We start from the raw sequence: 24889 nt of genomic DNA, 5'->3' as shown, positions 1-24889 counted from the left end.
GATTATGTGAAAAAATGATGAAATCACAAGAAGATTTGATTAAAAGAATTACTTAATTCTGAACTTCGATGGAAGTATGCAGAGAAAAAGATGAATGTGTGAGTAAAACTGCAATTAATTCTGAGATTCGAAAGAATTATGCAGAGATTAATGCTGTAAATGTAAAGAATTGAGAAAGCGAAAGCAAGATCAAGATCGTAGGATCGTAATCTAGACGACTGATACCACGTTAAGCTGACCTAAACTCCATTGATGATCATCATGATGGTGATGTAAAACAGAGTAAATAAAGGAAAGCTTTATTGATCAAGATATTTTGTATGATTTACAATCTGATAACTTAAGAAGTGAAAAGTGTGCTTTTGCTATATATACAAGTGCTAACAAACTAACACAAATCCTAACTAACTCTATGACACCTCATCAATCCGTGTGTGATGCTCTTCTCTATTGTGATTGGTAGCTTGAGCCATGTCATTTCCACAAAAACAAAGCCTTTACCACTGAACCACATGATGTTCATTGCATATTTTATGCGGTAATATGTATTTATCCACTATTCAACAATATTTGGGTAGCAAAAATCAATCCGTTTAACAGATTTTTTTTACGTTTAGGGTAGCGGATGCCAACTTTAGCTACCATATGGGTCCGTCCCTGTTAACCATTCAATCTACCTTGAATTATAGTTTACAAATAAAAATATAGAAACTTCAATTTTGAAAAAGTTATTTTAGATTGAATTAATTACGTAGCGAAAAAAATCGAAAACAATAATAATAACAATAATCGTGACAAAAGACGAATAAACGTAACAATTCGTGGCAAAATACTAATAATCCCCTATTCCCGCTCAATTTTCCCGCTCAACTCCCACTTTGCACACAATGTTGATCTTCTATTTTGAGCAAAAATAAATTCTAATATTGTAGTCAGTATTGTAGTCAATTTATCGGAATATTCTCTTCTATTTTGAGCAAAAATTAATTCTAATTAATATTGTCATCAATTCATCTCACTATTTAAAGAGAATGAGCCCACTCTTAAATGATTCACACCTCACTTGAAATATCTTGGTAGTAAACTTTCTTTTTTTCTACATCTTACTAATATTATACATAGTATATTATAACATTAAATTAAAATAGCTGTCAGTTTGTACAAATAAAAGTTTGTACAAATAATTTTATTGTAGACATCCTTCTATATACAAACTCTACAAAATACCATGTTGTAGCACGGAAACTATACTAGTTCATAACAATCGTCTAGTAAATTGTAGAAAATATATTTTGACGATATATAATGACAATATAATAAAAACTTTTTTTTTCTTACGAACCCCTTTTGTCATCCATAAGAATGACATAATTCGTCATCCACAAAATTAAAGGAACTATGTCGTCATATACAAATGCAAAAATCTTAGCCCTAATTTTAAATGATACGGTGTCAGGGAGGGGGAAAGCAGCAAATTTCTCGACGTCTTTGAGTTTTTGTAGCCTAAACAAACTTAAACCGTATCCCTGACATTTTATGTTATCAATCTTTGTTACTAATCTAAGACCTATATCAATGAACCTCCTCGCGGTAACAGTAACACTGGAAACATCCCTAAACATTGCGCAATTCGGGTTTATAGCATGTGTCACTGATATAAGAATCCCAGTTGGGTGTATGCATAATGCACCCACCATAGGCTAAACATCAGAAAGTTCAACATCATCATTATCATCAGAAATTCGAAAAGTATTGGGGATGAACCTTTGCTAGGGTAGATTAGTATTTATAGAACGATACGGATACTATTAGAGTAAAGCTCCTTAAAATTAAAATCGCAAATTCGTTGATTAAGATGAGAATAACCCGCTTAAACCTAAAATAGGTCGAATATAGTACTCCATATCATTTATGCAAGTGCGATATCATTTGCGCCGTTTTATTTTAAGACAAATGTATCTGCCTTTAAGGACTTGTGTTGATGATGACAATTAGGTAAACGGTAGACCTGTTAAAACTCGACCCGACTCAGATTTTTAGGGTTGGACACTCATATATCTTGACTCGCGACCTAAAATGACCCGTTATTTTAGGATTGAAACTCAACCCACCTGTTCGGCCTGATAGATCATAGATAAATTAAGAATATTATTAAAATATTAATATTTTTATATTATATTAGCTTAGATCTCGCGCAATGAATCCACGGTATTTATAAAGTTTTTATTTTTGTATTACTTAATCATGCTAAATTAACACCTCATTAATTTTCATATTTCACGTCATTATATTTTGATATGAGAAAAAAAAAATTGAACTTTTAAATTATTTAAGAAAACTGAGTAAAATTGAAGTATAAAATAATAGTGTGGTGTCTCATTAATTGTTCATTTTTCTCGTTATTGTATTTTGAGCAAAAAAAAAATTTAAACTAAAAATTAATTCAAGAGAATTGAGTAATATGTTGAAATGTACGGAGTATTTTTTATAAAATAGTATTTTTTTTATACAACGAAGATAATGATTCCAATTTATAAATTTTCTCAACTTTTTTTGTATGAAAGTAATCAAACGATTTATAATTTTGTTTATACATAGTATGAGTCAAGTCATTCTCAAATAATAGCATCAATAAGAGATTTAATAGTTTGTATTTAATTAAAATATTATAGTTTAGTATTTAGTGAAAATTTTATAATTTGATGAAAAATTAATTTTAATGAAAAAATTTATATAATGAAATACATTATAATTATTATTTTCCTTATTTAGTGAGCACAGTTACATTATCAATGACTTTCTTATTTAAAAAGATGCTTTTTGGATGAAAAATTTGCGAGTTTACTTATTTTTTTTCTTATATAGGGGATTTGAAATAATAAATAGAAAATTAGTTATTTTAATATTTTAGTAAATGGATTTTTTTGTCAAATACAACCTTAAAAAAAAAAACATTTTCAAACACCACCTTTAAAAAATATTTTGTGAAGCATAACCTTTATTATTTTATATTTGTCAAACACGACATTTTGGTCAGGGTTTGGTCACTTGCAATGGGGTGACTTTTAATCGATGTTTGAAATAACGAAAGAGGTCGATTTGAAGCATTCTTGGGCTCGTTGGAAAGGTGGGAGTACAGGTTTTACAACAGTTGTCAAAACGGTGGTCAAAGATAGCCTTATGTGGGATAGATTTGGTGTGTAAAGTAAGGCTGATCACAGAGGGTTGACGTAACTTAAAGTAGGATTTTATCGTGGGTCAATTCACTTCCCATAAACCACCACTTGCAACCAACGACCACCACAAACAACACAACTACGACATACCTTGCACTTCCCTGAATTTACATACCAAATTTCAGACCAAACAAAACATCATAACCCCTTAAAAAGACCCGCGAAAAACCCTCTGACCACCTGCTATAAACCCAGACTTACAACCCTTTCTCTGACCAGCCTTACTTTACACACTAACCGACTCCACATAAGGCCACCTTTGACCACTGTGTTGACAACCCCTGGAAAGCCTATACTCCCACCCAGAAAGTCACCCCTTTAGGTCACCACCCATTTTTTTTGTTTACTTTGTTGTCCTCATTATTTGAGCAATTAGAAGGTGACACCTACTAGGTCACCAAATTGGTATGAGATTGATACCCATGGTATCAAATTACAAATATTAAAAAGTGATAAAAAAAATTGTAAAAAAAATCATTTTATATATTTATTTGATTAAATTTTCTTTACATGATTTAATAGTATAAAAATTATTACTAAAATATTGTATTTTGAAGAGTTTTTAGCTTTGATTGATTTCTAACCCCATACCCCCAAAATTGAACCAAACACAAGGTATGAGTTATCAAGTTCCAACCTGATACCACTCAGGTATGATTCCCGATTCCAAACCCATACCCACACGTGAACCAAACACCCCCTAAGGGGGCTGTATGTAGAGTTGGCATAAAGGGCCGCGGGCTGGCGTGCGTCACGGCCAGGCACGACCCACGACCCGGTGAGAAAATCGAGGAAGCACGGGCACGGCACGACTGGGCTTGAGACGGGCTCTGACACAATTTTCTTCAGAAATCCGTGTCTAGACACAGCACAACCCAAGCACGGTGGAGCCCGGCACGCACTAGGCACGACGGGCCTGGCCCGGCCCAGCCAGAAGAATAGCCCGTTGATCATCATTTATTTAAACAAAAAGTACACTAATATCGTAAATTCTTATTATAGACGAACACTATCCGTCACAAGCTAAAGACGGATAGTGTCTCTCTCACAATATCACAAGTGGGAGGACAAATGGAGTGCTCCATTTAATTCCCACTTGTTTTGCCACTTGCATATTGTAAGAGGGACACTATCCATCTTCAGCTGATATTGTAGAGGGACCCTATCCGTCTTCAGCTTGTGACGGAGAGTGCCCGTTTTCAATGAGACAAGCTGTTTATTATAGATATGACTTTTGCTTAGACATGGTAAAATGGACCCAACCCGAATAGTTTGACCCGTCATCAACCTCAAGTCATGAGCTTAACCCGACCCAACATAACCCGAGCTAAATATTTATGGCTCCACACTGATTATTATCCATAAATAGTTTGATAATAATTTCCCAAAAATGACCCTGCTAGACCCGACCAAAACCCTACAAATCTGAAATTGATTAGAAGTCAAAATCAAATTGACTTGATCTGGTTAACCCGTTTGCCATGTCTACTTTTGCTTGCTTAATGAGCACGACTTTTGCTCTCAATTGAGAAAGACAAAACTTGTGATCGTCTCGGTTCGGTCCAATACAGATTTTGAAAAGGGCGGCTCAATACCGAATTGAAATTGGGGGTTTCGAAACCACCAAACCCTAAGAATTGGCGGGAATTAAATCCCAGAATCAGAAAAAAAATCAGAAGAGGGGAAAAATGGATGGGATTGAACAAGGTTTTAGCGTTGGTAATGGTCTAAAATTGCACAGGACAAAGGGTTTGATAATGGCTTGCAAGCAAGGCGATAATGAGACGATCACTGAATATTATGGACGTCTCAAAAAGCTTTGGGACGAACTTGATAAATTTGATCGACAACCAATTTGCACCTGTGGTGGTTGTAAATGTGACTTAAATAAACAACTTGACAATAAACGTGATGAAGATAAGCTTCACGATTTCTTGTTTGGTATTCATTCATCTTATTCCACTGCGGCGTCGACTTTGTTGCTGCAACAGCCTCTCCCTTCTCTTAATAGCGCTTATTCTACGCTCCTCATTCAGGAAGAAGAAAAAGATGATGATTATCATAATCCTCCGGGTAAGTTATTGGTTCGGACGTTGAAGCATTTGGAGAAGCCGGATAAAATATTTAGTATCGAATTTAATTTCCACTTGATTGATCTAAAAAAGAAAAAGATAGAATTGAATTACATACCTGCAATCCCTTTGATGAAAGAAGGTGCGATGGGGAAGATGGTGGTGTTCGATTCTTGTATCTACATTTTGGGCGGCGTCTTGAACCGGACTGAATTGAACCAGAACAAGGCCAAGTATGAAAATATGAATCATATTCACTGCGAGTCATCAAAATACTGTTTGGTATCAAAACGTTGGGATGCTTTTGATGCTCCTATTCAAACAGAAGGCTGCTCTATTCCTGATACTACTATTTTCGGTAAATTGTATTGTTTTGGATTACCATGGCGTCGTCCCATGGCTGTTTATGAAAATGGTGGTTGGAAAGATTTGAAGTTACCTGATCACCTTATTCATCGTAAAATCTCTTATCCTGTTATTCCTGATCGTATAAATAATCGTTATCTTGTTTATTTCTATGATTCTCGTGAAATTTATGCCTTCCGCCCCAACTCCAACTCTACTGCTACTGCTTCTGCTACTGCTGCCGGGGATTGGACTTGTGTGGTTGATAATTTCAATAAAGAATGGCATACTACAGTGGCGGTTTCAGGCAACATCCTGTTTTTTCATGTATTCAGGCTCCACTACTTTGTTGCTGCATATGACATGTCAACCAATAAATGGTTGGAAATTGTTGAGGATTTCACCAGGGTCGGTGCAACTGTTTCACACTTTAGTCACATGTTTACTTTGCCCGAAAACCATGATGTCTTATGTTTGGCCACTGGGCTGCCTTCTACATGCAATAACCCCGCAGCTGTTGACATCCTTAGGCTTAGATTCAATCATACCAGTGGCAGTAATCAGTTGACACTCACTGCTCTTGATTACCACTCTTATAATCTTCCTATTCCATCCAGGGTTAACGATTTCCTTCTGCTTTAGGTACGTACATAGGCTGTTTCTAATTCTTCTGCGTTCTTCAGTTTTCCTCTGCTAAAATGCGTGTTTATTTTTGCAGGAGCTTTCATTATATGCTTTCGGAAGGGCTTATTTCTCTGGAGATGCCTGAAAACCTAGATTATTAAGATGATGTTGTTTTACGTTATGATTAAAATGATGATGTCTTGAGTTAGTAAGATGCTGTGTGTATTTCTCATTTTCTCCTGACGGTTTCTGTATTGAACATTCCAAATATTTGTCGTGTTTGGGGTTTTTATATTATGGCGATCATTTTAAGACCATGATTTCTGCTTATATGCTAGGAAACTTAGGTTATTTAAATTTTGTCTGTCACTGAAAGAGCTCACATACATCATACTTTGCCTTTCAAGGATGAGAGATCAACATATTTTCCAGTGCAGTGTCCGTGAATGTTTCATATCTAAAATTCCAGTCTCTACCCGTCAAAGGCTGAGATTCGTTTACAGTACACAGTTTCTCTTGATGTCCATCCCCTGCTATCTTATACACCTGCAGCGGGTAATCTGGTCATTCAGATTGGCTTAGGTTAGACACATTTGTTCAATTATGATTTAACACGATGTATATCATAACACTGAATTGATTGTTTTTTGTGCGCCTTGTGATGTTTTGGGGCTTTAGACGGTGCTTGGTAGTTTATTCTCTTAGAAATTTTGAGGTTCTTTGGCGACTGATGAAATCATTTATGTTGATGTTTGTGTAACATGTTCCATTCTATGTTCTGTTTGCTGGGGAATCTGTTAGAAGTTTCAAGATATTGTTGTTTTGATTGGTTATCGTGTTTTGTTGATAAATCATACGATTTTTTTAACGAGTTTATTTTGCATACAAACGTGTGAAAAGAAATAAAACTCCTTGATCATATAGCTCTGATCCTCCCATACAAAGGGAGTTTATCATCTTTGACGTCCGGATTCTGAGAACACATGGCCATGCTCAGACAAGGTGAATGTCAAGTTGTTATGACAATTCAATTCACAGATAACTTTGAAGAACTTTTGTCAGACGGCATTTCTTTCGACATCAAACCTTTTGGAAGAAACTATCTGGCGAGTTTATGATGATTCTTCAATGCAGTGCTCCGTATATATCAGTGACAACAGGTAGTTTAAACTATCTGCTTTATATCATATTTAGTAGTGACGCCTTCCAACTTCTAAAACAAGTTGGTTAACGTAAACACCTTCCTTTCCTTGCAATTAATGTTTGCACGGGACTTAGATGTAATGGTTGCCCAAGTTACTTTTGCCCCCAAAAAAAAAAAAAAAAAAAACAAGATTCTGGTTGTCTGTAATATGTTAGTAATGGAGTATGGATAAAACAAAGCAATTTCAATTATGTTAGATACATTGTGGTAATCAGATGATCTCTCTTTGCCGTAGTTACAATCCTCCGTATCATATTTTTCCTGATTCTGTTTTTTTTTTTTTTTTCAGGTAATTTTCAGTTTTACAATTACTTGTACTCCGTATCATTTAGGATTGCTGTTTTCTTTTGACTGCTCAAAGTTCTCATCTTGCTTTTCAGCTGAATTTGCCCAGACACATTTTTGCAGTAACGAACATGAAATAACGGACAGCACTTATGCTGCAAGAACTCGTCTCCTTTTGTATTTGTTATGTACTCTGTGTCTGCGTCTGTCTGTCTGTCATTAAGGCGTTCTTGCCAGTATCCCGCAGTCATCACTTAAGTTGCTCTTGTCCATGTTCTATTTGTCTTATCTTAAGTATTATTCCATCGATCTACGAGAATGTTTTTCCAAAATGGGGCGTAAACACAAACAAATTAACGAAATAGGTTGAGTTTCAAAGTATTTACCCAAAATGGGTCCACGTCATCATCGAAGCTAGGCTCGGATTCAAGTCGCTCTCCCGCTCAACGACCTTACCCAAAGTGTCACTTAATGTCCACCCAAACCTCAGTATGCTACTTAAACGGCAAGTCGCTCCGGGAGTGAGCGATTTTAGCTCAAATCGCCTACCCCCACAGCGACTTAGGTGTTCGCAAAAAAAAAAAAAAAAAAAAAAAAAAAAAAGGCTGTTAAGGAGAGTCGAACACAGGACCTTCCACAAAACTAACACTTATTCAATATTACCTAACCATCAGTGCAAGAAAGTTTATATGTTAAAGGGAAGTGATTAAAGATAATATTGAGTAATCGTTATTCAAGTCCCAAAACACATTTATTGCTGTTAGCATTAAATATGGAAATTTAATCCCCTTAATAAGACATCACTTTACACTTGGTGTTATGGTAAGGGGTGTGAAAGAAATGCTAGTAGATTCCGTGTTCCATTCCCATTAGCTACAATTCACTTCTCTTTTTTATTTTTCTTCTTTTTTTTTTTTTTTTTTTTTTTGGCTAAGTCGCCCAGCCGCTGAGCATTTTTCCTTCAAGTCGCTCTCTCGATCTACCCTAAATCAGATGACCGTTTTTTACTACCATACAAGTTCACAACTGCTCTTTTTGTAGGGTTGATGGAGGGCCAGTCCTCAACTGTTTTGGAGATATTATCTGAACGCAATATCGTTACAAGATGGTGGTAACATTTCAAAACTACTGGGTAAGTTAAACTTCATTTCCGCAATATATGACAGTTCCAAACCTTAACCACACACAGCTATTGACATCTTTAAGATCAGATTCAGTCATACCATTGGCAGTAATCATTTAATACTCACTCCTCTTGATTACCTGTCTTATGATCTTCCTATTTCATCCACCGTTTATGATTTCCTTCTGCTTTAGGTACTATGTAAGCTGCTTCTATTTCTTTTTGCAATTATCCATTATATCAGCGCATGCATTCTTCTGTTTTCCTCTGCTAAAATGCGTGTTTATTTTTGCAGGAGCTTTCGTTATATTATGCTTATTTCGGAAGGGCTTATTTCCGCGAGTTTTCTTGGTATATGACAGTTCCAAACCTTTTGGAAGAAACTATCTGGCGAGTTTATGATGATTCTTCGATGTAATATATATCAGTGACAACAGATAGTTTAAACTTAATAGTCCTGGCTGCTTTATATCATACTGTATGTAGTAGTGAGACTAGTGACGCCTTCCAACTTCTAAAACAGTTGGTTAACGTAAACAACTCCCTTTCCTTGTTATTAATGTTTGCACGGGACTTAGATGTAATGGTTGCCCAAGTTACTTTTGTCAAAAAATTCCTGCTACTATTTTTGGTAAATTGTATTTCTTCGGATATACCCATGGACCATGGTGTCCTCCCATGGTTGAAAATGGTGCCCTTGGTATGATGTTGATAATAATGGTTTCCACATTTAATTTTCTTTTATAGCGGCGTCCTGCTTGTTCGAATCAGCCTTGTGATTTTGGTTGTCCTTTCCATTTTATGTTAATTTCTTGTTTGATTGTATCTTGGTAATTTTGTGGTTCCTGATTTTTTTTGGCTATACTCAGTTTCTTAAGGTAGAAGCATGATATCTGATGTTGACTTTCATTTTGCATTAGCTGGCCTGTTTCTTCTTTCATCTATTCCAAATAACGGTTTCCTCAGGGCTCTCGCTAGAGCTGGCAAAAGCTGACCCGACCCGAGGAACCCGACCTGCCCGAAACCCTGCCCGATACAACCCGGAAATTGGGTGAACCGAAACCGAACCGACCCGACCCGACCCGTCTCGATAACCGATAGAATCCTTATTTTTCCCAACCTGAACCCGACCTGAACCGACCCGACCCACGACCCGATATTTTCTCAACCCGATATATGACCCGATAATAAACTAGCTTAATAATAGTTTAAATAACATCAAATTGACATTTATCTTAATTATTTTCACTTAAAACTACAATTAATAAACCTACACATTATTTAAACATAAAATTACCATCTAAAACTAAATATATAAGATAAAATATATGCTGATAACCTGGCCCGACACTGACCCGCTAATGACCCGACCCGACTTGCCACCCGTTGATGATCCGACCCGAAAATGACCCGACATAAACCGAACCGGCCCGAACCCGTCGCTGGCCCGACATAACCCAAACCCTATATGACCCAACCCGCTTTAACCCGACTCGTAACCGACCCGAGTGACCCGATTGCCACCTCTAGCTCTCGCTGCCATATTATTAGATTCGTGAAAATAAAAAATTATTAAAATAAGTTAAGAAGTTTACAAAATAAAATCATTAATAAATACATTTCACGACATTTTAAATGTAAAAATGAGTTAATCAATAGTAGATTTATTAAATGTAAAAATAAGTTAATGACAACATTTTAATTACAACTTTCTCTAATACAACCCTCACGTGATCTATATACTAGTAACATAACAAATGTAAACACTTTGGTGAGATAGTTTAATTTACTCCCATCATATTAGTCATCCAAAGACCTAAGTCATTCGAGAGTCGAGACAATCTATAAACTAGTCTTAACAAGTAGCTAGGCATGTATATGTAATTCCAGTTTATCGACATTACTTATACACGGTTATCATACCTCAAGCGAGAATGCTATGTCGAAATTTTGGTGAAACATACACGTGGTCATATATATCTTCTTTCAAACAAAGGTTTAGAAGTTAGAACTACAAATAAATTGATTAAATAACTTCTAATATCGGTATACTCGAGATCTCGAATAATAGTTCAAATAAACACGAGATTTGTAGAAGAAAACTGATTTTTATTTTTATTCCTTTTTGGTCCATTTCTTCAGCAATGTACGTACATTCACGGAATCACGAAGTTTAAACAAGTGCGAGAAAAATAAAGCGCTTTACCTGTAACAAAGTTAGGTACCATCTATAAGAACCAGCAATGCGCAACTTGGGACAATAAAGTCGCTTTGGCCGAGTGGTTAAGGCGTGTGCCTGCTAAGTACATGGGGTCTCCCCGCGAGAGTTCGAATCTCTCAGGCGACGTTTTTTTTTTCTAAGGTAATTTATTTTCTCGAGTCACAAAATTGTTGAACTCGTAATGTAGAAATGCTATAGTTTCAGGGAGGCAAGAATTATTTTTGTATTAATCCTAACTGGCGTGTATATATGCAGGAAGTTACGGAAAACCAGAGAGAGTGTCCTTGAGAAATCCAGAGATTATGTTTGCGACCAAACCAATGGTATGGGATTTGAGATTTCGAGCATATCTACAAATTTCAAAAATTTATGAATAGAACATGGACGAGAGCAATTTTTGAATAGAACATGGACGAGAGCAACTTAAGCGATGACTGAGTGATACTGGCAAGAAGGCCTTAACGACAGACAGACGCAGAGACACAGTGCATAACAAATACAAAAGGATCCGAGTTCTTACAGCATAAGTGCTGTTCATTATTTCATAGAGTTCGTTACAGCCGAATGTGCCTGGGCAAATTCAGCCGAAAACAAAGATGAGAACTTTGAGCAGTAAAAAGAAAACAGTGATCATAAGACATTATAATAACTAGGGTTTTCAGCATCGCCAGGGAAATAAGCCCTTCGGAAAGCATATAATGAAAGCTCCTGCAAAAATAAACACGCATTTTAGCAGAGGAAAACTGAAGAACGCGGAAGAATTAGAAACAGCCTATGTACGTACCTAAAGCAGAAGGAAATCTTTAACGGTGGATGAAATAGGAAGATCATAAGACTGGTAATCAAGAGCAGTGAGTATTAAATGATTACTGCCAATGGTATGATTGAATCTAAGCCTAAGGATGTCAACAAATGGGGGATTATCGCGTGTAAAGGACACCCCAGCGGCCAAACATAAGACATCATGGTTTTCGGGTAAAATAAACATATCATCAAATACGAAAAGAGTTTCTTCGACCACCCAGCTGAAATCCGGAATAATTTCCAACCATTTATTTGTGGACATGTCATATGCAATAATAAAGCATGGGAAGTTGAGTCCATGAAAAAACAGGATGTTGCCTGATACCGCCATTGGCCGAGTCCATTCTATATAGATATTACCGGCAACTAAAGTCCAATCCGCAGCAGTAGCATTAGAAGACGGAGAGTTGGAGTTGGGGTGGAAGGCATAAATTTCACCAGAATCAAAGAAATGAACCAGATAACAATTATTTATACGATCAGGAATAACAGGATAAGATGCTTCACGATTAACAAGGTGACGAGGTAACTCCAAATCTTTCCAACCATTTTCAAAGACCTTGGGAGGACACGTTTTGACACCAAAGAGTATTTAGATGAATCGCAGTGATTGTAAACTAGCAAGCACCCTTTAAAGCCCCAAAACACAAGAAGGCGCACACACGACAATCAATTTAAAGCCCCAAAACACAACAAGGCGCACAAACATCGTGTGAAGCATATAATGAAAGCTCCTGCAAAAATAAACACACGCATTTTAGCAGAGGAAAACTGAAGAACGCATGCGCTTACAAAGACATAATGGGATAATTGCAAAAAGAAATAGAAGCAGCCTTAAGTATGTACCTAAAGCAGAAGGAAATCTTCAACGGTGAATGGAATAGGAAGATTATAAGAGTGGTAATCAAGAGCAGTGAGTGTCAACTGATTACTGCCACTGGTATGATTGAATCTAAGCCTAAGGATGTCAACAGCTGCGGGCAGCCCAGTGGCCAAACATAAGACATCATGGTTTTCGGGCAAAGTAAACATATCACTAAAGTGTGAAACAGTTGGACCGACCCTGGTGAAATCCCCAACAATTTCCAACCATTTATTGGTTGACATGTCATATGCATTAACAAGGTAGACGAGCCTGAATCCATGAAAAAAGAGGATGTTGCCTGAAACCGCCACTGTAGGATCCCATTCTCTATTGAAATTATCAACCACACAAGTCCAATCCCCGGCAGCAGTAGCAGTAGAGTTGGAGTTGGAGCTGGGGCGGAAGGCATAAATTTCACGAGAATCATAGAAATGAACAAGATAACGTTTATTTATATGATCAGGAATAACAGGAAAAGAGATTTTACGATGAATAAGGTGATCAGGTAACCTCAAATCCTTCCAACCACCATTTTCATAAACAGCCATGGGACGACGCCATGGTAATCCAAAACAATACAATTTACCGAAAATACTAGTATCAGGAATAGAGCAGCCACTTGTTTGAATAGGAGCATCAAAAGCATCCCAACGTTTTGATACCAAACAGTATTTTGATGACTCGCAGTGAATATGATTCATATCTTCATACTCGGCCTTGTTCTGGTTCAATTCAGTCCGGTTCAAGACCGCGTCCAAAATGTATATACAAGAATCGAACGCCACCATCTCCCCCGTCGCACCTTCTTTCATCAAAGGGATTGCAGGTATGTAATTCAATTCTATCTTTTTCATTTTCAGATCAATCAAGTGGAAATTAAATTCCATACCAAATATTTTATTCGGATTCTTCAAATGTTTCAACGTCCGAACCAATAACTTACTCGGAGGATTATGATAATCATCATCTGGTGCAGCCTTCCATTTGACACGACCTTCTTCCTGAACGAGGAGCGTAGAATAAGCGCGATTAAGAGAAGGGAGAGGCTGTTGCAGCAACAAACTCGACGCCGCAGTGGAATAAGATGAATGAATACCAAACAAGAAATCATGAAGCTTATCTTCGTCACGTTTCTTGTCAAGTTGTTTATTTAAGTCACACTTACAACCACCACACCTGCAAATTGGTTGTCGATCAAATTTATCAAGTTCGTCCCAAAGCTTCTTTTGACGTCCATAATATTCAGTGATCGTCTCATTATCGTCTTGCTTGCAAGCCATGATCAAACCCTTTGTCCTGTGCAATTTTCGACCATTACCAACGCTGCTAAAACCTTGTTCAATCTCATCCATTTTTCCCCTCTTCTGATTTTTTTGATTTTGGGTTTAATTCCCGCCAATTCTTAGGGTTTGGTTATTTCAATCTGAGAAAAACGTAATTTGGAAATATTTTTGTTTATACATCGTCTATTTATACAAACTCCGCCTGTGAGTGTTTTCGGGCATTTACTGCCGGTCCCAAGCCCGGATAAAGGAGGAGGGTTGCGGTAGGTCTGTGGCAGCCAGCATAAAAACTTAGTCACATTTTATGGACATGAATCGGAATTTGAACACCGTTGGGGCGTCTCCTCAGAAGCGACGCGATGCACTTCTTAGACCCGGGTGTAGTGAAAAGTATGTGAGGGTTGCTAGGTCGTCGCCCGGAAGCGACGCGCCATCTTTACATCTGGGGGTGGTGTCAAATAGGCAAGGGTGCGCTACATCTTCTAGACCCGGGTGTAGTGAAAAATATGCAAGGGTTGTTAGGTCGTCGCCCAAAAGCGGCGCGCCACCTCGAAGTATGGGTGTGGTGTCAAGTAGGTTTGGATCTAGGAAGCATGGTCAAGAGCGGGTAAAGAAATCAGGACATGACTTTAGGAAGGGTAGTAGGTTACGTTTTGGTACTTGGAATGTTGGCTCTTTGACAGAGAGATTAGCTGAGATAGAGGAGGTTATGAAAAGGAGGAGAGTGCATATAATGTGTCTTCAAGAGACAAAGTGGGTCGGAGATAAAGCAAGGGTGATAGCGCCTTGGGGTTATAAGCTTTGGTACACGGGTAAAGACAAAAGTCGTAATGGAGTGGGTATTGTCATTGATAAAGATTACATTGATGATGTGGTAGAGGTATCGAGAAAGAGTGATAGGATAATGAGCATTAAGCTTGTAGTCGGGGATGAGGTGGTGACGGTTATAAGTGCTTACGCACCTCAAGTAGGTTTGGATGCTTCTTTTCGACGAGCCTTCTGGGAGGATTTGGAAGAGGTTGTAGAACGAGTCCCTATTGGAGAGAAATTGATCATTGGTGGTGACCTCAATGGGCATGTGGGTACTAGTCGAGTTGGCTTTGAGAACATTCATGGGGGTTTTGGGTTCGGGGAGAGAAATGAAGCAGGAAGTGACATATTGGATTTTGCTTTGGCATATGACTTGGGTGTAATGAACACTTGGTTCGAGAAAAGACATTCTCATTTGGTGACTTATAGAAGTGGAGGTAATGCTAGTCAGATTGACTTTCTTTTGGTAAGGAATGTGTGGAGGAAAGAGTACACCGATTGCAAGGTCATACCCGGGGAAAGTGCCGCAACACAACATAGACTAGTGGTTCTTGATTTTCGGGGTAAGAGAGACTTGAGGAAGAGAAAGACAATCGGTGAGGCACGGATCAAGTGGTGGAAGCTACAAGGGGGAAACCAACAAGCGTTTTTGGATAAGGTTGGAAGTAGCGATATTTGGTCGGATTGCGAGGAGAAAGATATTGATGCAACGTGGGATAAATTGGAGCATGTTGTAAAGGATTTGGCGAGGGAGGTGTTAGGGGAATCTAAAGGGAATAGACCATCAAGTAAGGACACATCTTGGTGGAACGATGTGGTGAGACAAGCGATAAAGACTAAACGTGAATGCTATAAGGTTAAGGGAAATGCATGAGTGATGAGAACTTTGAAAAGTACAAGGAGGCTAGACGAGCCGCTAAAAAGGCCGTACGGGATGCGAGGGCAAAAGTTAACCAAGAAGTGTATGCCAGGTTGGACACGAGAGAAGGAGAGAAGGATATCTATAAACTGGCTCGCATAAGAGACCGAAAGACGAGAGATATTGGGAGAGTTAGGTGTGTGAAAGATATGGACGACAAGGTTCTGGTTCAGGATAACGAAATAAAGGCTAGATGGAGTTCTTACTTTGATAATTTATTCAATGGACATCAGGAACAAGGTTTTGGGGATGTAGAGGTTACACCAAGCATGGTTAATCGAGAATTTGTGCGTAGAATACAAAAGAGTGAAGTTAGGAAGGCGTTAAGGAAGATGGGGTCAAAGAAAGCAGAGGGACCGGATGGTATACCCATAGAAGTTTGGAGGTGCTTCGGGGAGAAAGGGATTGAATGGGTAACCATGCTCTTCAACAAGATTTGGAGGAGCAACAAGATGCCATCGACTTGGAGGAGAAGCACTCTTGTCCCTTTGTACAAGAACAAAGGTGATGTTCAAGAGTGTTCCAATTATCGGGGAATTAAACTCATGAGTCATACGATGAAGTTATGGGAGCGGGTAATCGAGCAAAGGCTTAGGAGATGTGTAGACATCTCGGAAAACCAATTTGGATTTATGCCTGGGAGATCGACTATGGATGCGATTTTTATCATGAGATAGTTGATGGAATACCATCGGGACAAGAAGAAGGACTTACATATGGTTTTTATTGACTTGGAAAAGGCATATGATAGGGTACCAAGAGAAGTACTTTGGCGGGCTTTGGCGAGAAAGGGTGTGTCGCGAAAATATATTGACCTCATAAAGGACATGTATGAGGGGGCTAGTGCAAGTGTTCGCACTAATGTTGGGAGAACGGAAGAATTTCCTATTACCATCGGGGTGCATCAAGGTTCCGCACTTAGTCCTTTTCTCTTTGCTATAGTTATGGATGAGTTGACAAGGGATATTCAGGACGACATCCCTTGGTGTATGATGTTTGTTGACGATATTGTGTTGATTGATGAGACAAAAGAGGGGGTGGAGAGAAAGTTGGAATTGTGGAGCCAGACTTTAGAGACTCGTGGGTTCAGCCGAGCGGGAGTAAGACCGAGTATTTGAGGTGTCGTTCACTAAGGTGGCGGGGTTGAGATCGACGAGGCGGGGAGTATTTTTTTCGATGGGAATGTTGTCGAGGGTTCGGATTTCTTCAGATATCTAGGATCTATTATTCAAAAAGATGGGGAGTTAGACGGAGATGTGGCTCACAGAATTAAAGCGGGATGGTTGAAATGGAAGAGTGCTTCAGGGTTTCTATGCGATAAAGATATGCCCCAAAGATTAAAAGGAAAATTTTATCGCACGGCAATTAGGCCTGCCCTACTTTACGGCTCCGAGTGTTGGGCCGTGAAGCATTGTCACATTCAAAAGATGAGTGTGGCGGAGATGCGCATGTTGAGGTGGATGTGCGGACATACAAGGAAAGATCGGTTAAGGAATGAGGTGATTAGGGAAAAAGTAAAAGTGGCGCCAATAGAGGACAAGATGATGGAAAACCGCCTAAGATGGTTTGGCCATGTGAGACGGAGACCTATGGACGCACCTTTTGATTAGGAGGTCGGAGACTTGGAGAACGAGAAAAAGGTCCCTAGAGGCGAGAGGAAGACCGAGACGACACATGGTTGAGAGTGATAGAGCACGATATGAGAGTTCTGGGGCTTGAGGAGAGTATGGTGACGGAGAGGGCACAATGGAGGGAAATGATACATGTGGATTTTTAGTATCTGATGTTTTTTGACAGATTTAATGTTTTTTTTTATTTAATTTAAAGAAACTAAATTATTTATTTTTCTCTCTTTTATTACACTTTTTCACCAACCACTTTCTTATAGATTTTACCCGGTTCATTCCGGATCCTTAACTCTATTTCGGTTTTTAAAAATCGTTTTAATCTTTTCTCTCGATTTAAATTTTAAGTTTTTATAAAAGAAAGACGGAATTCGATTTTAAAACCCCTAAGTTTACCTTGCCTTTCCATTACATTTTTCGTTCTTCCTTTTTGTTTTTCATCTTCCCTTTTTTATTCGCATTTTGAGGCTTGCGTTCACCCATAGACGGTTCGAAAGGATGATTCATGTCAGCCGACCCCAAATCATTTTGGGATTAAGGCTCTGATGTTGTTGTTGTTGTTGTATCGTCTATTTATACAACAGTAGATGTTACCTAAATACAATTCTATATACTAAAATATAAATATACATAACTTGGGCAACAAGTCACGAGATATTTAGTAAATATCGTCTAGTACTCCGTCTCGAAAAAGTACGAGTTTTTAATGTAATGGTGCAACCTTAACACATGCAAAACAACTTTTAATTTCCATTTTGTTTCCGGACCTGGATAGTTATACAGCTGGCAAGTCCGGCCCAACCCGACCCGCAAGGACCCGAAAATATTGTGACCCGAAGCCGACCTGATCCGACCCGATGAGAACGCGTAACCTGACACGACTCGATTATCAGTGACCCGAACCCGACCCAGGCGCGACCCGATTTTGACCCGACCCGACGCTGACCCGATTAAATTGATGACCTGAGAATTATTAAGCTTAATTTTGATCAAAATGAAAGTGATTTTGTGGTTAGATTGATATTGATATGCTTGACTTAGTAATGAAGTAATTAAACCAAATAATAGGTTAAAAACTGAATTTAATCGTAAAAAAATTATAGTAACGCGATTAAGTTACCGGACCCGATTATGACCCGACCCGACCCTATACATCATTTGACCCGAATGACCCGACCCGATAACGAGTCGTCTCGACCCGAAAGGGTATGCTGACCCGATATGACCTCAACCCGACCCGACTGACCCTATTGCCACTTCTAGATACAGAGATGCGAATAAATCTCGGGATTATGAGCATGAACTGACTTCAGTGCTGTTATACTGTCATAATCAGAAGTAAGTGGATTGGCATTCTACAGGAAAATCAGAAGAACCAATTAGATCAGCACTATGAGCACCCCTCTTGTATTATTGATTCCTGTAATCAGAAGTAAGTGGATTGCATTCCTGAATGAAGCTAAAAAGTCACCCATCACATACAGAAGAGAATTGTGAGCAAGACTGGCGATTTCGGAATGTTAAATGAATATGCATCTAACGACTCATGAAAGCACCCAAAACACAGATTGTCCATGCTGCTAATTGAAATATGAGCATCAATTGATCTAAGAATTAGCTTCTGCACAACCCAAAATCACACCCATTCCACCAAGAGAAATAAACGCCGCTTGGAATTTTGTCAGCTGCAGTTCATTATTGACAATAGCTCTGATAATATTGGCACTTCATACATACTATTCCAAGAGATATGATCATTAAAAAGGATTTTTACAAGTCGATATGGCAGTGAGGGCCCTGAGGAAACCATTATGGGGATCGATGAAAGAAGAAACAGGCCAGCTAATTAATGCAAAATGCTTCTAGGTTAAGGTTTGGAAGTGTCACATACCAAGCAAACTTGTGGGATCAGAGTGAAATCTAACTTACCCAATAGTTTTGACATGTTTCCACCATCTTGTAACAATATTGCATTCAGATCGATAATATCTCCAAAACAGTTGAGGACTGGCCCTCATCAACCCCACAGAAAGAGCGGTTTATGAACTTGTATAGTGGTTACTTAAGATAAGACAAATAGAACATGGAGGAGAGCAACTTAACTGATGACTGAGTGATAATGGCAACAAGGCCTTAATGACACACAGTACTGAACAAATACCAAAGGAGCCGAGTTCTTATTTCGTATGTGCTGTTCATTATTTCGTTACAGCCGAATGTGCCTCGGCAAATCAGCTGAAAACAAAGATGAGAACTTTGAGAAGTAAAAACAAAACAGTGATCCTAATTCCTAAACGATAAGGATACAAGTGATTGTAAACTAGCAAGCACCCTTTAAAGCCCCAAAACACAACAAGGCGCACAAACGACAATCAATTTAAAGCCCCAAAACACAACAAGGCGCACAAACATCGTGTGAAGCATATAATGAAAGCTCCTGCAAAAATAAACACACGCATTTTAGCAGAGGAAAACTGAAGAACGCATGCGCTTACAAAGACATAATGGGATAATTGCAAAAAGAAATAGAAGCAGCCTTAAGTATGTACCTAAAGCAGAAGGAAATCTTCAACGGTGAATGGAATAGGAAGATTATAAGAGTGGTAATCAAGAGCAGTGAGTGTCAACTGATTACTGCCACTGGTATGATTGAATCTAAGCCTAAGGATGTCAACAGCTGCGGGCAGCCCAGTGGCCAAACATAAGACATCATGGTTTTCGGGCAAAGTAAACATGTGACTAAAGTGTGAAACAGTTGCACCGATCCTGGTGAAATCTCCAACAATTTCCAACCATTTATTGGTTGACATGTCATATGCATTAACAAGGTAGACGAGCCTGAATCCATGAAAAAAGAGGATGTTGCCTGAAACCGCCACTGTAGGATCCCATTCTCTATTGAAATTATCAACCACACAAGTCCAATCCCCGGCAGCAGTAGCAGTAGAGTTGGAGTTGGAGCTGGGGCGGAAGGCATAAATTTCACGAGAATCATAGAAATGAACAAGATAACGTTTATTTATATGATCAGGAATAACAGGAAAAGAGATTTTACGATGAATAAGGTGATCAGGTAACCTCAAATCCTTCCAACCACCATTTTCATAAACAGCCATGGGACGACGCCATGGTAATCCAAAACAATACAATTTACCGAAAATACTAGTATCAGGAATCGAGCAGCCTTCTGTTTGAATAGGAGCATCAAAAGCATCCCAACGTTTTGATACCAAACAGTATTTTGATGACTCGCAGTGAATATGATTCATATCTTCATACTCGGCCTTGTTCTGGTTCAATTCAGTCCGGTTCAAGACCGCGTCCAAAATGTATATACAAGAATCGAACGCCACCATCTCCCCCGTCGCACCTTCATTCATCAAAGGGATTGCAGGTATGTAATTCAATTCTATCTTTTTCATTTTCAGATCAATCAAGTGGAAATTAAATTCTATACCAAATATTTTATTCGGCTTCTCCAAATGCTTCAACGTCCGAACCAATAACTTACCCGGAGGATTATTATAATCATCATTTGGTGCAGCCTTCCATTTGACACGGCCTTCTTCCTGAACGAGGAGCGTAGAATACGCGCGATTAAGAGAAGGGAGAGGCTGTTGCAGCAACAAACTCGACGCCGCAGTGGAATAAGATGAATGAATACCAAACAAGAAATCATGAAGCTTATCTTCGTCACGTTTCTTGTCAAGTTGTTTATTTAAGTCACACTTACAACCACCACACCTGCAAATTGGTTGTCGATCAAATTTATCAAGTTCGTCCCAAAGCTTCTTGAGACGTCCATAATATTCAGTGATCATCTCATTATCGTCTTGCTTGCAAGCCATGATCAAACCCTTTGTCCTGTGCAATTTTCGACCATTACCAACGCTGCTAAAACCTTGTTCAATCTCATCCATTTTTCCCCTCTTCTGATTTTTTTTGATTTTGGGGTTTAATTCCCGCCGATTATAGGGTTTGGTTATTTCAATTTGAGAAAATGTAATTTGGAAATATTTTCATGTATATTGATTGACTAGTGGAAAAGCCCGTGCCATGTGCGATGCACGAAGTTTTTTTAGGATTATTTGTAAAAATATATTCTTTAGTTGATAAAAAAAGTCCATTTATGTTGTCATTGATGGAAAAAAAATCCGTAATTGGTGTAGATAATAGTCGATGAATTATTAAAGCTTTGGCATCGAGTATAACATCAAGTGACATAGTCATAGTATGTAGCTAGCTTTTTCATTGTTACAGACACAATCGGATTTTAATTAAATCCAAAACGCTATCTTTGTAAACACGGTGCAGCTCACCAATATGAACCCTTAATAGCGGAGACATGCATTTATGAGTTTTGCAAATTATTTTACAGCTACGTAAAACTGAATGATGTTACAAAAAATAGCAAGTATCATAATTATATATATTTAGTGCGTTGAGAGAAAATGTTAGATCTCTTACAACATAATTTTACCTTTAACTATTTAAAATTAAGACTATTTGCTCCTTATCATCTGTGACAACATCAATTAGTAGGTTATGTCATTTTTAAAATAATTGGGTTACCAAGTTAGTATAATAATGCCAGTTAGTAGTATATATTTTATGGCAACGATGAAAGCATTGTTTTACGTTACCATGATATGGTAATAGAGAACTATTAAATTTAACAAAAAGTCAAAATATGCTAAAAATGGGAGCAAACAAAAATTTTCCTATGCTCGGTTGAGTACCTTTTGCCAACTTTGAAATCCGTAATTATCTTTCTTTCTATTTTGAATTTCTCAAAGCGATTGATAATAATACAATGTCTCTTTAGATAGTTCTCTTACGGAGTTACAAAAGGGCGAATCTAACTAGCATGTGTATACTACTCAGCTACTGTATATAAGCCCAGGAATTTCAATGTTGAGATTATATTAATTAACATTAGAGTTCTTTGACAGTTTCACTACTAATTGTTACGTTTGCTCACATACACAGGCAAAAGATTAGCTCAGTCACTGCGTGCAGTACGATTACCTCAAAAACAAAAAAACACAGCTCAAGCTCAAACAAATGCAAATTTCCCTTACGAGCTACTAAAATTATGGGGTAAAAGATTAGCACTTAAGCGTAGTGAGCTGCACCTTACGCAAAGTGGCACGCAGCAGGAAGTAGCATGTGGTTATACTTGGCTATTCTAATAAGGTAAATAAATGATCGGGATGGAGGGAGTAAATGATTAGCAGTTTAGCAGCAAGTGTAGTGAGCCGCGCCTTAGGCAAAGAGGCACGCATTGCTAAAACAGTGCATAAATATTTACGCTTAGATGACGATTGACATTCGATAATGATTCGGGATGCAGAAAAGATGATTTCCTTTGGTGGAGGTCAGAGGATACATATTCTTACCATGTTTCTCAATCATCTAGGCTACAGCATATGTACATCAGTCAGTATATGCATATATACTTAGGCATAAAACGTAAACAAATGACTGGGACGGAAAGAGTAGTAATCCGTAATTTTATAATTACAAACAATGAAAAGCAATTAAACGAGAACCAAGTACTAGATACACTGTTAGAGATAAAGTATTGTTAGAGATAGAGTATGACTAGTAGCGAAATAACATAACATGTCTCGGACAAATTAGCTTATGTGTTATAAAGTAAATAATATAATTGTAATTATGATAAATAGTTATGAAATTGTAAAAGGAGAAAGTTTATCTGGATAAGGAGGAGGTTGTGACGTGACTTGAGGTCACTGTCCTAAAGTCAAATATGCCCCGTCTGCTACACACGGCCTCAATGGCATTCGACCCCCAGGATTAACACAACCGCTGCGACTTCGGTGTAGGCAAAGACGCAGATGAGAACAGCCAAGATAGTTGCCAGAAAACCTCAAAGAATATTTCTTAAGAATGTATGGGAGAAGAATGATTTTGTTGTGCCTCAAACTGAAGAAGAAGGCTTGTTTATATAGGCTAAAAAGACTTAAGAATTAACGAAATCAGATTTTGGAAAATAAGAAAGCATGGTAAACCGGGCAATCAGTTTGGATGACCACAAAAGTCAATTCCGTAGACTGCGCCAATCAGTCTCGGAAATTGAACTCTTGAAAACATTAAAAAATGTTCCAAAAAACAACTTAGCTAGTATTTTTCCAATGTGGACAAAAAGACCTATTAAAGCCATTATTCCAACATACACACCCGAAGTTTTGTAAGCTCAAAAGTCATGGAAGCTCACATTGTTTATGGCATTTTCCGGCGGCTACTTCCTGGTTGGAATGCACCAAACTAAGCTGCATTGTTTGAAGAATGTTGGTGATGAGCTATATCTAGTCTCATGTTTTAGGCAGGCAAACATGAAACATGTCTAGTATCAAGGTGTAATAGGTAGAATTATCATCGGATCGAGTATTAAGTTTCAAGTCTGGGACTATTGTTGGAGTACGTACACAAGTATCATATTTGTGAAAACTAAAGACTAATTTTTTTTTACTATTGACACGCCTAAAACGTCGCTATTAAAGGCACGTAAATTAACAATTTATATACCATAATACTAATTATTATAACAAGTATAGAAGTAAGCAATGAGATCAAACCCAAGAGAAGGGGGTTTTGTATTTGATTTTCAAATTATGTAAAAGAACAAACTAGTTCTGTTACCCGCGAAATTCACGGGGTTATCTTGTTTGATGACAAAGGGGAATCGTAAAAAAAAAAATTTGTTAATCAATACCTATATTGCCGTAATATATAGTCAATGTATTTGTTCCACAATTTACTAAACGTTTGCCACGAATTATTAGTATTATGCCTCGAATATTTCTATGTTTATTAGTATTTTATCACGATTATTGTTATTATTATTATAATCGATTTCTTTAGCTACGTAATTAATTCAACTTAGAAGAATTTTTTTATAAGAGAATGTTCTATATTTTTATTTGTGAACTATAATTCAAGGTAAATTGAATGATTGACATTGTTTTGAAAGATTATGGTGAGAATTAAAGGCTGAAAAAATAAATGATGATTTTATCTGTAAAATCTATTCCAACAAATAAGATCCTAAAATTTATTTAGTATTTGCTTTAATGTTTAATTTACTTTTAGAATGATATTTTTTCCAGATTTGATTAGAAGTGTTTTTTAATGGTACTGTTGTAAGTTTTATTAATTTTAGTGTAAAACTAACTATTTTTTTTGTTTAGCATTGGTTTAACTATAAACCAACTGAGTTCGTCTCCTTCACGGATCCAAAAGATGCCATAGGCATCATGAATGGGTTGCTGAGAAGACCTTTGTTAGCCTTGATAAGGACAATCCCACGTCTACTATAACCTTGCTACTATAGCCTTCAAATCAAGGTCTCCACTACAAACCGTTTCCTGGAATGCCTTTTCAACTCCGGCCTCATTGCCGCTTTTTTTAAGATTGATCCTGGTACCGAGGTTGTTTCAGTTTGGCATT

The 24889-nt window shown here is 37.8% G+C and overlaps 3 protein-coding genes and 1 non-coding gene across 5 annotated transcripts; 2 read left to right on the top strand and 2 right to left on the bottom strand.

The window, feature by feature from the left end:
* The first annotated feature begins 4799 nt into the window (after positions 1-4799).
* Positions 4800-6589, top strand: LOC141615413 (uncharacterized). The gene is made up of 2 exons (XM_074433781.1): positions 4800-6295; positions 6372-6589. The coding sequence occupies exon 1, from the start codon at positions 4925-4927 to the stop codon at positions 6293-6295; it is 1371 nt and encodes a 456-aa protein (XP_074289882.1). The 5' UTR covers positions 4800-4924; the 3' UTR covers positions 6372-6589.
* A 4565-nt stretch (positions 6590-11154) lies between these two features.
* TRNAS-GCU (transfer RNA serine (anticodon GCU)) lies at positions 11155-11236 on the top strand. Its single transcript has one exon. It is a non-coding gene; the product is annotated as a tRNA-Ser (tRNA).
* Positions 11237-11660: 424 nt separating this feature from the next.
* Positions 11661-14188, bottom strand: LOC141615412 (uncharacterized). Of its 2 annotated transcripts, XR_012529844.1 has the most exons (3): positions 12761-14188; positions 11895-12648; positions 11661-11818 (listed from the first exon to the last, which is right to left on the bottom strand). XR_012529844.1 is itself a non-coding variant. In XM_074433780.1 (2 exons), the coding sequence occupies exon 1, from the start codon at positions 14129-14131 to the stop codon at positions 12761-12763; it is 1371 nt and encodes a 456-aa protein (XP_074289881.1). In that variant the 5' UTR covers positions 14132-14188; the 3' UTR covers positions 11872-12648. The 2 variants fall into 2 exon arrangements, 1 of the variants encoding a protein (XP_074289881.1); XM_074433780.1 differs by lacking the exon at positions 11661-11818 and having other exon boundaries at positions 11872-12648.
* A 5386-nt stretch (positions 14189-19574) lies between these two features.
* Positions 19575-21465, bottom strand: LOC141615411 (uncharacterized). Its single transcript, XM_074433779.1, has 2 exons — positions 19966-21465; positions 19575-19853 (listed from the first exon to the last, which is right to left on the bottom strand). Exon 1 carries the CDS (start codon positions 21334-21336, stop codon positions 19966-19968), a length of 1371 nt encoding a protein of 456 aa, XP_074289880.1. The 5' UTR covers positions 21337-21465; the 3' UTR covers positions 19575-19853.
* Between the last annotated feature and the right edge of the window lie 3424 nt (positions 21466-24889).

This window comes from Silene latifolia, chromosome 11 (genome assembly GCF_048544455.1).
Source record: "Silene latifolia isolate original U9 population chromosome 11, ASM4854445v1, whole genome shotgun sequence".
Classification (NCBI taxonomy): domain Eukaryota; kingdom Viridiplantae; phylum Streptophyta; class Magnoliopsida; order Caryophyllales; family Caryophyllaceae; genus Silene; species Silene latifolia.
This window is presented reverse-complemented; position numbering and strand designations above follow the sequence as displayed.

Coding starts and splice junctions, on each gene's coding strand:
- LOC141615412 (XM_074433780.1), bottom strand. CDS start 14,131: ATGGATGAGATTGAACAAGGTTTTAGCAGCGTTGGTAATGGTCGAAAA.
- LOC141615413 (XM_074433781.1), top strand. CDS start 4,925: ATGGATGGGATTGAACAAGGTTTTAGCGTTGGTAATGGTCTAAAATTG.
- LOC141615411 (XM_074433779.1), bottom strand. CDS start 21,336: ATGGATGAGATTGAACAAGGTTTTAGCAGCGTTGGTAATGGTCGAAAA.